At 49.1% G+C, this 12,747-nt stretch overlaps 5 protein-coding genes across 5 annotated transcripts; 4 read left to right on the plus strand and 1 right to left on the minus strand.

Moving 5' to 3' along the window:
- Positions 1-833: 833 nt before the first annotated feature.
- On the plus strand, positions 834-3,974 carry BP5553_10440 (ARM repeat-containing protein; the record flags this gene model as incomplete). Its single annotated transcript, XM_032019063.1, has 2 exons — positions 834-878; positions 927-3,974. 2 exons carry the CDS (start codon positions 834-836, stop codon positions 3,972-3,974), a joined length of 3,093 nt encoding a protein of 1,030 aa, XP_031864770.1.
- Positions 3,975-4,291: 317 nt separating this feature from the next.
- Positions 4,292-5,629, minus strand: BP5553_10441 (Uncharacterized protein; the record flags this gene model as incomplete). The annotated part of the gene is made up of 2 exons (XM_032019064.1): positions 4,292-4,579; positions 4,631-5,629. The coding sequence occupies 2 exons, from the start codon at positions 5,627-5,629 to the stop codon at positions 4,292-4,294; spliced, it is 1,287 nt and encodes a 428-aa protein (XP_031864771.1).
- A 1,129-nt stretch (positions 5,630-6,758) lies between these two features.
- BP5553_10442 (Uncharacterized protein) lies at positions 6,759-8,444 on the plus strand (the record flags this gene model as incomplete). The annotated part of the gene is made up of 3 exons (XM_032019065.1): positions 6,759-7,050; positions 7,106-7,241; positions 7,295-8,444. 3 exons carry the CDS (start codon positions 6,759-6,761, stop codon positions 8,442-8,444), a joined length of 1,578 nt encoding a protein of 525 aa, XP_031864772.1.
- Positions 8,445-9,155: 711 nt separating this feature from the next.
- Positions 9,156-9,993, plus strand: BP5553_10443 (uncharacterized protein; the record flags this gene model as incomplete). Its single annotated transcript, XM_032019066.1, has 3 exons — positions 9,156-9,183; positions 9,233-9,248; positions 9,492-9,993. The coding sequence occupies 3 exons, from the start codon at positions 9,156-9,158 to the stop codon at positions 9,991-9,993; spliced, it is 546 nt and encodes a 181-aa protein (XP_031864773.1).
- A 1,302-nt stretch (positions 9,994-11,295) lies between these two features.
- On the plus strand, positions 11,296-12,663 carry BP5553_10444 (putative succinate-fumarate transporter; the record flags this gene model as incomplete). The annotated part of the gene is made up of 6 exons (XM_032019067.1): positions 11,296-11,362; positions 11,418-11,465; positions 11,523-11,771; positions 11,915-12,124; positions 12,192-12,441; positions 12,510-12,663. The coding sequence occupies 6 exons, from the start codon at positions 11,296-11,298 to the stop codon at positions 12,661-12,663; spliced, it is 978 nt and encodes a 325-aa protein (XP_031864774.1).
- Between the last annotated feature and the right edge of the window lie 84 nt (positions 12,664-12,747).

The following is a 12,747-nucleotide window of genomic DNA, read 5'->3' on the forward strand; positions in this document are numbered from 1 at the left end:
TAATATGCACTTGGGGTGACTACCAAGCTGCTAAGGTGGTTAGTTTTCGTGCCTGCTACATTACTAAACCAGTGGGCGGAGGTTGAGGATCATACAGTTCACAGGAGCCTTTCTCGGCATCCTGCATTTAGCGATATGGCAGGGCGTGATATCCCCTGGAGCAAATCATGTCCCAATTTCCAATGAGCCTAGTGATGATATTGAAAGGCTGAATGTGGGTTCTCGCGGACGGAATGTTCGCTCACGACGTCGGGAATCTAAGCCTGTTAGTTTAGCGTAACCGAAGCCACCGACTTCGATGGTTCTTGGAGTTTGATATTCGGTGGCAAACGGTAAAGGAGCAGTTAGAAAAGGAAGACAAGACCAAGGAATTTAGTGAATATCGTTCGTTCCTTCACAGAGGCGAAGCAATAACTAGTAGCTGTCAAGAGAGGACACCATGGAAAGGAGATAAACGGCAAAAATAAGCGCAAGATATCGGATTCCTGCGGCCGAAACTAGAGTTGATTCACTTGATGGGCTTCTTACTCGGCATATCTGGTGGCTCGTAAGTGCTAAAAGAGCCGGAGAGAGTACTATCTTGACTTTAATATCTGCGAAATGAATCACTTTCTGGTTGGTCGAGACTGTACGCATGCAGACAAACAGTCGTTGGTGAAAGGTTCAGGTCAGCCAATGTCCGGACTCACCTCAGGCATCAATCAGCCTCGCCTCGCTAAAAGCGGCGGGCCTCAGTGATGCGCATTTCTGGCCCATGTCTATTTGGTGGTTAGATACAGCCTCGCAGGTATTGATCAGGAAAACTGGTATCATGCCGCATAGTCTCATTTACTATGGATACTGGAGTTCGCTCTGCCAGAAATGAGCTCTTCCAGACTGTAAGATTTCGTAACCTAATCCGTGATCCATTGCTAATACATAACCAGCTCAAACCACGATGCGTCGAGCTCAGCCAGCTAGCTCTCAAGGACGACGGAAGTCCGAGTGATGCGAAATCAATAGCACAATCGACAGCCCGGCTTCTGGCGATACTCGAGCAGAAATGCAAACGAACTGATGGTGTTTTCGACGAGAAACTAGCCGATTATGTCTTCTTTCCACTCTCGCAAATACTCAAGAAGAGGCAGAAATACACGGATGGGATCTCCGAATTGACAACGAAATGTCTCAGGATCTTGTTAGAATTTGGTTGGAGCAGAGGTGTTGCATTAGACCTCGCCAAACAACTCTTGATATTGCTGAGTTTTGTCGCTGGAGGTCGACCGGATCAAAAACCGACCAATATCCCAGAGGAGATCGCCAGTGAAGCATATGGGGCACTTGCTGCCTTGTTCAATGATTTAAGAGTCACACCTGGCGGGTCGGCTGCGTTGGTTGAGACTGGAACAATACCGGCCTTGGGCCATTGCATAACCGTGATACTGGAAGGGATCACGGATGGGGCATCGGTGGAAGTGCAGCTACAAGCATTGAGTGCGTTAGACGCAACATGGCGATGTATCAAGGATATGGAAGCTCTGGCAACTTTCCTTCCTGGAACGATTTCTGCCCTGACAAAATCTCTTATGCCGGGAACGGGGACTCGAAGGCCGCGGAAAGTTCTCGTTACTGCCTTGGGAGTCCTGGGGCATGTTCTTACTTCTGTTCTCAGTGATATTCGAACTAGAAATATAAGGAATAAGGATGAGTCTCCCCAAGTGGCAACAGGGGAAAAGTCTGAGCAGAAGGTCTTGAGCAAGTCCTGGCTCAAGGCAACGACAGGTCAAATAAAGCTAGCCCTCGCCAATATCATAAGATTACGGAAGCATGATGCGGATGTTGTTCGCAAAGCTTTGAACAACCTTTGTCTCACCATTCTAGACGAGTGTCATGATACATTGTCTGAGTCGGCTTCCTTGCTCGTGGAGACATGTATGATATTGGAAGAGGTTGGCAACGAAGCCAATTTCAAGGAGCGGGGGACGACCCTTGTAGAGCTTGCAATTATTTATCCTGATGTTGGGGAGTTGGTGAAAACTACTGCCTACAACTGGGTCACCAGCTTGCCCAGGGTGATGCAGGCAAATGACGAATCAGCCAAGAAGGGTGCTCTTGAGCAGCTGCAGAGAGCAAATAACCTACTAAAAAATCTCAACTCGGAATCGTCGATACTCGAGGATGCCCTGGGAAGCTCCCTACGGGACAGTATCACCGTAACGCTGGAAGCATTACCGTCATCGAAGGTTCTGCAAGAAGCCGAATTTGATCCAAACAGCCAAGCCGCCATGACACTGGTGACAGACAATACCTCCCCTAGCTATTTCAGCCCTGTGATTCTAGCTGGAGAGAGTCAGAAGGAGACACGCGAAACGCTTATGAGAGTGTTAAGTACTATCGGAACACAGCAATCACAAACTACCATGGCCGGCGAAATGCTTGAATATGTTCGTATAGCTTCGGGCCCGAGTCTCCTCGCAGCCTACTGGCTATCGTTCCAGATCCTGAAAACTGCATCATCCCAGAATGAAGCTGTCGATGAATTCCTAGACGCCAGTGTCATATCGTCTGATGAGCAAGACTCTCTGATTCAAGAGCTGATGTCCTATTCCCAATCCATCCTTGCGAGCACCGATGACGGACAGCATGATTGGCGTATGCAGGCAATAGCGCTTGAGGTGGTAGCGGAGAGAGCCCAACAACAGCAGACGAACTTTCGGCCAGAACTTATTGATACGCTATATCCGGTTGCTCAACTTCTTGGATCGCCGAATAATAGACTACGAGAGCATGCAATCACCTGCCTCAACATAGTCTCAAAGGCTTGCGGGTATGCTAATGCTAGCGACCTAATCATCGATAATGTTGATTATATGGTTAACGCCATCGCCTTGCGGCTCAACACATTCGACATATCCCCACAAGCTCCGCAAGTACTAGTGATGATGATACGCCTGGCGGGGCCATCATTGCTGCCGTATCTTGACGATGCTGTGGGATCCATCTTCGCCGCTTTGGATAACTTCCATGGCTATCAACGTCTTGTCGAGGTCCTCTTCTCAGTGCTTGATGAGGTTGTGAAGGTTGGATCAAAATCAATCCAGCTTCAAATCACGACCGAGTCGACCACCGACGACAAACCCAAAGAAACTCCCATCCCCACAATTGAAGATATCATCGCTCTTCTCACCATAAAGCCAAACCCCGACGCCGACATACTTCCCAATGAAGACTTTCCGCGCGAACCCTGGAAATCTGCCCAAACTCTCCTGAACGAACATTCTCAAGCCAACAAAGGGGAAGACGAAGAAGAAGAGCCCCCACCCCCATCTCAAGAACTCGCCAAACCACCCCCAACAAAAACCTACACGCTCCTCCAATCCATAACCCGCCTCTCGCAACACTACCTAACCTCATCCTCGCCCACCCTCCGCACCAAACTCCTCTCGCTAATAGCCACCGCCTCTCCGGCCCTCTCACACTCCCCAGAAGACTTCCTCCCCCTCGTAAACGACATCTGGCCCGTTCTCATAAAACGCATTTACGATAGCGAAACATACGTTGCTATAGCAGGTATGGATACCGTTTCTGGGATCTGTCAATACGCGGGAGATTTCATGCGGACGAGGATTAGTGTGGAGTGGAGTGGGATTATTGGGATGGCGAGGAGGGTTAGGAAGGAGATGGAGGGGGAGAGGAAGGGTAGTGCTGGGAGGGGGGTTTATGCCGAGGGTAGGAAGAAATGGGAGAGTGTTGTGCGGTTGCTCTGTGCGGTTGCTGAGTGGGTTAGGGTTGAGGATGCGATGTTTGATGATGTTGTGGAGGTGCTGGGGAGTGCTGTGTGGGAGAGGAGCGAGGTTAGGAGGGCGCTGGAAACGGTTAATGCAGATGCCATTTGGTTGGCTTGTTATGTAGCTAGGATGGCTACTAGTTTGCCTACACAGAAGCCGTATGTGGAGGGTTATGAGTTTGTTGCATTAAGGGCAACAGTGTATTGATTTAGTATAGAGGTCCGTAATAGAAGTACTGCACGCAATCAAAGATATCGAGCTCGCACTTTTCTGATACGATTCACGGGTGAAGCAAGCATAGGTTATGGAGATGAATGCATTCAATTTATAGTAGCACAAGTTACATTTTGCAGAGCAGAAAGAATGAGTTGAGTAACACAAGAACTTGTTGCGAAAGCATCGTACAAATTGTCCGTTTTACCACAGCAAAAAGTCCTGCCAAAATGATCAGGGTTTTGCAGCGTGGAACCCCCCAATTAGACTTCTACGTCCAAATATCAACGACCATTCGTTCGCTCCAAAATCTACTCGGAGTCTCCATCGTCATCGTCGCTCTCGGCCTCCGCAAGCCATTGAAGGAAAGGCTCAGCGGACTTTCGGACCTTCTTGCTAGTGGCGATATCAATGTATTTCTTGCTGGCCTTAGTGCCCCATTTGATGATGATATCCTCGGTAAGTAGATCAGCGTTGTAGAGGGACACAAGGATCTTCGAGGTCTGCTCGTAGATATCTGGCTTCTCTTTGGCGCGGAGACCGATGAACCGCTCCACACCTCCAAGAATAGATTTCTGGTGCTTTTCGGAAGTCCCAACCTAAAATCGAGTTAGCAACTATATGTTGCAAGGGTGATGGATTATGCTTACGTTTTTGAGCATTGCAGCACGCTTAGCCACTTGCTTGGCCATGTTATCATCGAAGATGGTCGATACCAAGACTAGGAGGGTACGGTGCTTAGTCTCAATACCCAGCTCCTTAGCCTTGAGATAGATTGCAACATCATCTAGCTTGTCGACTCCACCCTTCACTTCAACCTCACTGGTAATCCAGGTGCCGAGCTGGTCATACTTGGAGATGCCACCGTTTTCACCTTCTTCATCATCATCATCGCCGAGGACGAGCTTCTGCTTGAGGTCCTCTGGAAGTTGCATCTGACGAGCTCTGACAGCTTCATCAGACATATCAACAGTCCACTCATGATCATTGGCTTCGATTTCCTCGTCGAGCACCTGAGCCTCGGCGTTGATTCGGCGAGTGAGTTCATCATCACTGCCTGCCTCGATGGCAACGTCGTCGCCGTTTGATCCGTTCTCAGAAATATTTTCCCCGCCACTGCCGTGGCCGTTACCATTTTCTTTCACCTCGCCGTTTCCGTTCTCTCTGGCTTTGCGTGCAGCCTTTCTCTCGGCCTTGTCCTTCTTGCCCTTCTTTGGCTGGGTCTTAAGAATGAACCCACTGAGCTTGAGGCGGAGGTCGACGTCGGACCGTTCACCGCAGGCCTTGCAATCGAGGACAATACTACCGTCCTTGATAACCACTTCGGTTTCGGGGTTCTTGCACTTCTTGCAGAGAACGAATTTGTTGATAAAACCAACAAGGTAGTCCTGGAGCTTGGAGGCCTCGTGGGCACCGTTGATGATCCAGCGATCATCAGCGGGGTTGTTATTGGTCTGAGCTCCTAGCTCAAAGCCAAAGTACTTGATGACATAAGAACCAGGGCGTGCGAGAGACTGGGCGACGCTGCTCAGGTTGACAATGACAGTCTTGATGCCGTTTCCTTTGCCTTCAATCTTGGACTGGAGCCTCTCCATCTTATACCGGTAGAAGGGGTCCTTGATATCGCTGCGGATGTTGATGGTAGCCATGGCTGCGGTTGTATGGCGGTGTAACTTCGAATTTCTGTTTTTTGAATCACGGATCGACGTTGGCAGTTATGGGGCCGGATGATGCGATGTACGACATGCGGATATGGCGAACGAGGCGAGGAGGCTGGCAAAGAGAACGAATGGAAGGTGATATGGTTACTAACGGGACATTCAAAAGGTTTGGTGAGGCTTAGCCGTTGCTACTGAAGTAGGGGCTACAAGGTTTTCGCGGTATGCGAAATGGTTGCAGCTCGAGTGGCGGCTGGTGTGAGAGGTCGTTGGCGTGGGGTTTGAGATACATATAACGCAGATGTATCCGTAGACTAGCTGATGGCTTTGTTGATGAGGTCGAGGAAGAAGGGCAGCCTGTGGGTGAGGGATGGGTGATCGTTGCGATAGCGATGGGGCGATCGGATGGCGACGACGAGGCGTACAAGTTTGGAAAGGGCACAGTTGCTGCGGCGATGGAGTAGCTATGCTGTGGTATGTTGTATTCAGCGGTGATCAGACTTTCAGTTGCGGTCTGGCAGTTGATGTTGTTGTGCTGTCTTTGGGAGAAGACGTTTGTGTTGAAGGTTGTGATGTGAAGGGGAAGAGAAGTGGAGAGGAGAGAAGAAGAAAGATTTCACGAAGGGGTGGTGGTGGAAACATTCATCAAACGAGAAGACCAATTCACGCTTGGCAGATCCGCGCATGTTCGGCGGAATCCCGCCTGCGCCACTGAGGCTGCCGCGTAAAAATTCCAGTTAGTTCCATCGGCGTTTGCGCTATCCCCGATGAGGCCGGTTTTTATGATATTTTGTTTGTTTTTGTTTGCTTTTGAGATTGTTCGCCACTGAATGCACTACGCCGCAAGACCCCGAGTTCCATATCATTCATCCATTGGTGGTTTTAAAGGTAGAATTGCCAGCTCTATTGGAAATAGGCATATCGACAAGTCAATATCCATCCTAAAGTCCATTTCGGGGTTCTCGGAGGCGTCCCCGGTGGCTTATTATAAGCCCTTTGTGAAGAGCATACCTGGGAATTCCGGAAGCAGCCATCACATGACCGTCACTTGGCCTGGAACCTTACATTTATCATTTCATTCATTGTTTGTTCTTCCCGTCGTCACGGAGCCAATATAATGATGGACGTAGATCAAAGGAGTGTTGACTACTCCCTTTATCTGGTCACTGACTCGTCACCCGCCACCCTAGGTGCTCGAGATCTCGTGGAGGTTGTCGAAGCAGCACTACAGGGTGGGGTGACCGTCGTACAATATAGAGACAAAACCAACGATACTGGTGTCCTGGTCTCTACGGCTAAGAGATTACATGAGGTGACACGGAAATACAATGTGCCTCTTCTTATCAATGATCGAGTCGATGTGGCATTGGCCGTTGGGTGCGAGGGTGTACATATTGGCCAAGATGATATTGGTATGTGTGGCTTGCTTTTGCTCACGCCTCAAAATATCTGATCTGACTTCCACAGACCTCGGAAGTGCGAGGAAGATACTAGGAAAGGATGCCATCATTGGGGTTACCGTATCTTCAATTGTGGAGGCTGAAGCTGCCTGTGACGGTGGTGCTGATTATCTTGGTATTGGGACCGTGTTTGCAACGCCAACGTAAGTCAAGTGATACGTTGATGTGTTGAGCCGGGTTGCTAAAAGTACGCCAGTAAAACAAACACCAAGGAGATAATCGGTACCGCAGGTGTAAAAACGATCCTTCGGGCTCTAGCAGCTAAAGGATCAAACGTACGGACCGTGTGCATCGGAGGCATCAATGCATCTACAGTTCAGCGCGTGATATATCAGTCGTCGGATGCGAGCAAGAATCTAGATGGCGTTGCGGTTGTCAGCGCCATCATCGCCGCCCAAGATCCAAAGCAAGCCGCCCAAGATCTCCTGCAACTGGTGCACTCCCCACCGCCTTATGCAATCAGCTCAATAGTCACCGGGCAGAAGCCTACAAGCGTGGATGACCTTGTTAGCGACGTCTGTGACATTATCCAGACTGTTAGTGCTGAGAACCCTCTCTCCCATAATATGACAAACCTAGTAGTGCAGAACTTCTCAGCAAATGTCGCGTTAGCATTTGGAGGATCTCCAATCATGGCAAATTATGGGGAAGAGGCGCGGGATCTCGCCAAACTAGGAGGCGCTCTTGTCATTAACATGGGCACAGTCACCCCTGACGGTCTACAGAACTATGCCAAGGCATTGTCGGCATATAATGTGGAAGGAGGACCAGTGGTCTTCGATCCCGTTGGTGCCGGAGCTACATCTGTTAGGAGAAGCGCGGTTAAGACGCTAATGGCCGCTGGATATTTTGATGTGATCAAAGGCAACGAGGGAGAGATAAAGACTGTATATGGAACAGTGGTCCAGCAGAGAGGGGTTGACAGTGGCGCGAGTACGTCAAGTGATCTGGAAAAAGCCAGGCTAGTTCGAGACCTTGCTGAAAGAGAGCGGAACGTCGTGCTCATGACAGGACCTACTGATTTCGTCAGTGACGGAACCCGCACATATACCGTTAAGAATGGCCACAAGCTGCTAGAGGAGATTACCGGAAGTGGCTGCGTCCTCGGGACTGCGATTTCCTTGATGCTAGCTGTCTGCCGAGGGGATAAGTTGCTTGCAACTCTTTCCGCGATGCTCCATTTCGAGATCGCGGCCGAGATCGCGGCTGAGAGGGAGGATGTTAAAGGACCAGGTACCTTTGTCCCTGCTTTGATTGATGAGATCTACAATATCCAGAAAGCTACAAATGGCGGAGACTATAACTGGCTGAAAAGAGCTAGAGTCGAAGCTGTAGATACGAAGTAACTTACATAAAGACCGTCAAGTTTCATCAAGCAAGTATGATTAGGACAGAAATATCAAATTCCTCGCGAGTGCCAATTTAAATGCCCTACTAGGTTTGACGCCAGAGATTGTCTCTCTTGGTTGCTTTGCCTACACCTGCTATACATTGGGCTGCTGCGGCGGTTCCCTAACTTCAACTTCCTAAACGCCTTACGAACAAGCAAAATAATAATTATGACAATAAGTTTGAACGGCTTGGGCTTATAGGGTAAATAGCAGGTGTTGTTTGTTTAAGCCGACGTGCCTAGGTAGGTGGGCAAGGTAGGTACCGAGGTACCTTGGTATTGAAGACATAACACAAGTTTAGAGTCGCAAAGGTGTATCCAGAGGAGTGTGAAATTCGCAGTTTGGTATGTTTATAGGTTGGATATGTATAGGAGATTATCGTAGAAGGATGATAGGGGGCTTTTTAGAAATATCAACCCTCTTTGCAAACCATTTTATATAGCCTTTTCATTTTTAACTTTCTCTCGTTTGACCCCAGACCGGAGGCCATTCCGGGGGAAAGGAGTGGCGCCTCGGTTACAACCCCGCCATCCCCCGCGCTCGTGCTGTAACGCGCGATCTTTACCCTCCATGCTTCCAACGCTTCACATCACAGCAATAGCACAACGCAGAACTCTAGGCTTCTTGCATCGCCATACTCCCAATTCAAGAATTAATTTAAGCACAATGTCGGTCAAACCAACAAGGCGTCTAAGTACGTTCCCCCTTCAAGAGCTTCTCCAATCCTGCTAACAATGACACAGCTCGCCCCGCGCTTTTGTTCGTCTGCCACTCCACCCTTGATAGATGAGTCGAATATGGCATAAGCATACGGCTGGCAAAAAGCTGATCAGAGGAATGAAATAGTATTTGCGATATCCAGGAGAAATTCCGGGCGGGAATCTGGGAATATGAGAAAATGCAAGTTGCAATCTCTAGCTTCTAGAGTCTACTCTACCGCTCGCTATTCAAGACCTACCTTGAATACGTTCTTCCCCTATACAACTAACATACAAGGTACAGCATAACAACGACGCAGAAGATGCTGCGCGCGGCGCAAATCCTCTCCATCCCCGTCTACGTAACGACGCAAAACCGTGCCCGCCTAGGCGAGACCTGCTCCGAGCTCCTCCCCCTCTTAAATTCCGCCGTCGAGGATGTCGATAAAAAATATTTCTCCATGTGGCTCCCCGAAATAACCCGACACTTCAAATTCTCCTCTGAGATTGTCATCGTTGGTATCGAGAGCCACATTTGCGTGACGCAAACGGCAATAGACGCTTTACGGGAGGGCCATAAGGTGTATGTGCTTGCGGACGGAGTTAGTAGTTGTAATAAGGAGGAGGTGGGGATTGCGCTTGACAGGTTGAGGGCGGCGGGTGCGATTGTAACGACGAGTGAGAGTTGGATTTATGAGTGTATGGGGGATGCCGGGATTCCGGAGTTTAGAGATATTGCTGGGCTCGTGAAGGAGTATAATGGGAAGACGAAGGATGTTCTCGGTACTCTGTTGAGCAAGATGTAGATGGCTGTGTTTTGTTAGCTATGGGGATGTCCAACCATTAAGTTAGCATAGCACTGCGGTATATGTCCTGGCAGAACATATTATAAGCTAAAAATCAGTTCCTATTTATTCGGACTTGGGGTTCATAATGGGAATCATCTCCATATACGAAGTAGAGAGAATCATTTCGATGTCTTTCTGAAGACTCAACTAACTGGGAAACTTTGCAGAAGTCCAACGATTCTCCATTTGACCGGCACGGCAGCTCACTTCGAGCTCCTAACTCTCCCTTGCTTTCGAGGAAGTTCGAAAACCCCCCAAAAGCTCTTCTAAGTTGGCATCTATCTTCCTTATTAATCTCGAGGGCTTTTTTGTGACTTGCTTGTGATTAGCCGTTTGCGGAATCACAAGCTCAGGAACACACGAAGTAGATGCAACCAAGCAACACTCCCCTGCAGGTACCGGATTCTATTTCTGAACCCCGGAATCGGAAATGGATTCGCAAGCGAAAACCCGAAACCGCTCACATGGACCAGTCAGGTGACCCAAATCGAACCTCGGCTCACTGGCAAACCGGTATCATCCGACGTCGGAGGGGCGAATTCCGAATGCAACCGATTGCGCCCCGCGATTTCACAAGCCGCTCGACATCATTGCACATGCAAAGAACCATTTTATGCCTTATCGATTGACTATCAGAAGATACACGAAACAGCCAAAACAGAACCAGGAATCAATTGAATCCAAGGCTATAGCTATTCAATTGGGGAGAGGCAAAAGCCTCTATTCCCTTAGTCCAATCATTTCCTGCTCTGCTTTCGGGACTGACGTTGTGTACTTGGCATGGCGATGGTTGGATTGCGAGTAGAAAGTCCTTCCTTTCACCAGCGCCTCCGCTACCCCGAGTTAAAATAGCCCATGGAGAAGCTAGTAGCTGGGCAGCTCCCCGGCTCCACGATAGGTTTCTCTTATGCGGATAGCACCCGGTCTGTTCTCCACAAGTGCGAGGCAAGAGTGTAAGGGACGTCTTCGGGTCACCCGCGGTCAAAGTCGGTCTGGGGAATCACCGAGCTTCGAGGCAAAAAACAGCTCCAGTCCCAAATCACAGTCACAGTCACACTTCTTTTTTCTCTCTTTTCTTAACCTCTGTGCCTCTGCCCATTTTGCTTCTATCCCATAGCAGACTTCATTCTCATATCCTTATATCCATTACATCTTAAGAGCGGTGGCTCTTGACGAGGCGGGGACTGACACAGGAAATATCCATTCGGCCGATTGCATCATTTTTAGGAGCAAACCCCCAAAAGCCCACCAATCTTCAATATGTCGGCGAGAAATGGAAAGGGGTCAGAAGGCAAGAGGCCAGCCTCTGCGGCCACCAACTTGATTGGTAAATCTAAATCCTTCTAAATTGGAACCAAAGCGAATACTTACCGCCAAACTAGCTGGAGGAGCAGCAGGCATGATGGAAGCCCTCGTGTGCCATCCGTTAGGTATTATCCCCTCGTTACCACTATGAATCACTCACAGTACTAACTCCCCTTGAATAGATACCATAAAAGTGCGCATGCAACTTTCACGGAGAGCTCGCGCCCCTGGCACAAAGCAGCGCGGCTTCATCAAGACGGGCGCCGAGATCGTGAGAAAGGAAACAGCATTAGGGTTGTATAAGGGGCTTGGCGCTGTAGTTACGGGTATCGTGCCTAAGATGGCTATTCGGTTTACGAGTTTTGAAGCGTACAAGAAACTTCTTGCGAATAAGGAGACGGGGCGTGTGAGTGGGCAGGCCACATTTTTGGGTAGGTTTTCTCTTTCCTCCTTCCGCCCTTGAGGTTCTAGAACCCATAGCTACAACAATTGCGCGGATATTTATCTCTATGGCCCTGTAGAGTCAAGCCCATCTTGGGAATTGGACGGTATGCTAATATTTTTCTGCAAACAGCTGGTCTATCAGCAGGTGTCACGGAAGCCGTTGCGGTAGTCACACCTATGGAAGTCATCAAAATCCGTCTGCAAGCTCAACACCACAGCATGGCTGACCCACTTGACATTCCAAAATACCGCAATGCTGCACACGCTCTCTACACCGTGGTAAAGGAAGAAGGAATCGGAGCTCTGTACCGAGGTGTTTCCCTAACCGCATTACGGCAAGGTCAGTAAACCCCCCTGTTCTCTCTCTCCCATTGCAAAACCTCTCGCTAACGACGAATCAAAAACAGGCTCCAACCAAGCTGTAAATTTCACCGCATACACCGAATTCAAAGAAATCCTGCAAAGATGGCAACCACAATACTCAGATTCACCGCTTCCCTCCTACCAGACAACATTCATCGGTCTCATCTCCGGCGCCATGGGTCCTCTGAGTAACGCACCCATTGATACCATTAAGACGCGCCTACAGAAGACGCCTGCGCTGGCGGGCGAGACTGCTATGGGCAGGATTATGAATATTGCGAAGGATATGTTCAAGTATGTTGATTCCCTAAGGCAATGTAGAGGTTGGATACGGCCAATATATACTAACATTGTGAAACTAGACAAGAAGGTTTCCACGCCTTCTACAAGGGTATCACGCCTCGCATCATGCGTGTAGCACCCGGCCAAGCCGTTACTTTCACTGTGTATGAATTTTTGAAGGAAAAACTCGAGACCAGCAACTTGCCCCTCGTCGGCGCCGGGTATGAAAAATAAGTTATGTTCGGTATAGATGGGTTTAGCTGAAATCAGATAAAAACAGATCGCGAGGGGATGAGAAGGCCGCGGGGGCTATATAGT

This window comes from Venustampulla echinocandica, assembly GCF_003357145.1.
Source record: "Venustampulla echinocandica strain BP 5553 chromosome Unknown scaffold_15, whole genome shotgun sequence".
Taxonomy (NCBI): domain Eukaryota; kingdom Fungi; phylum Ascomycota; class Leotiomycetes; order Helotiales; family Pleuroascaceae; genus Venustampulla; species Venustampulla echinocandica.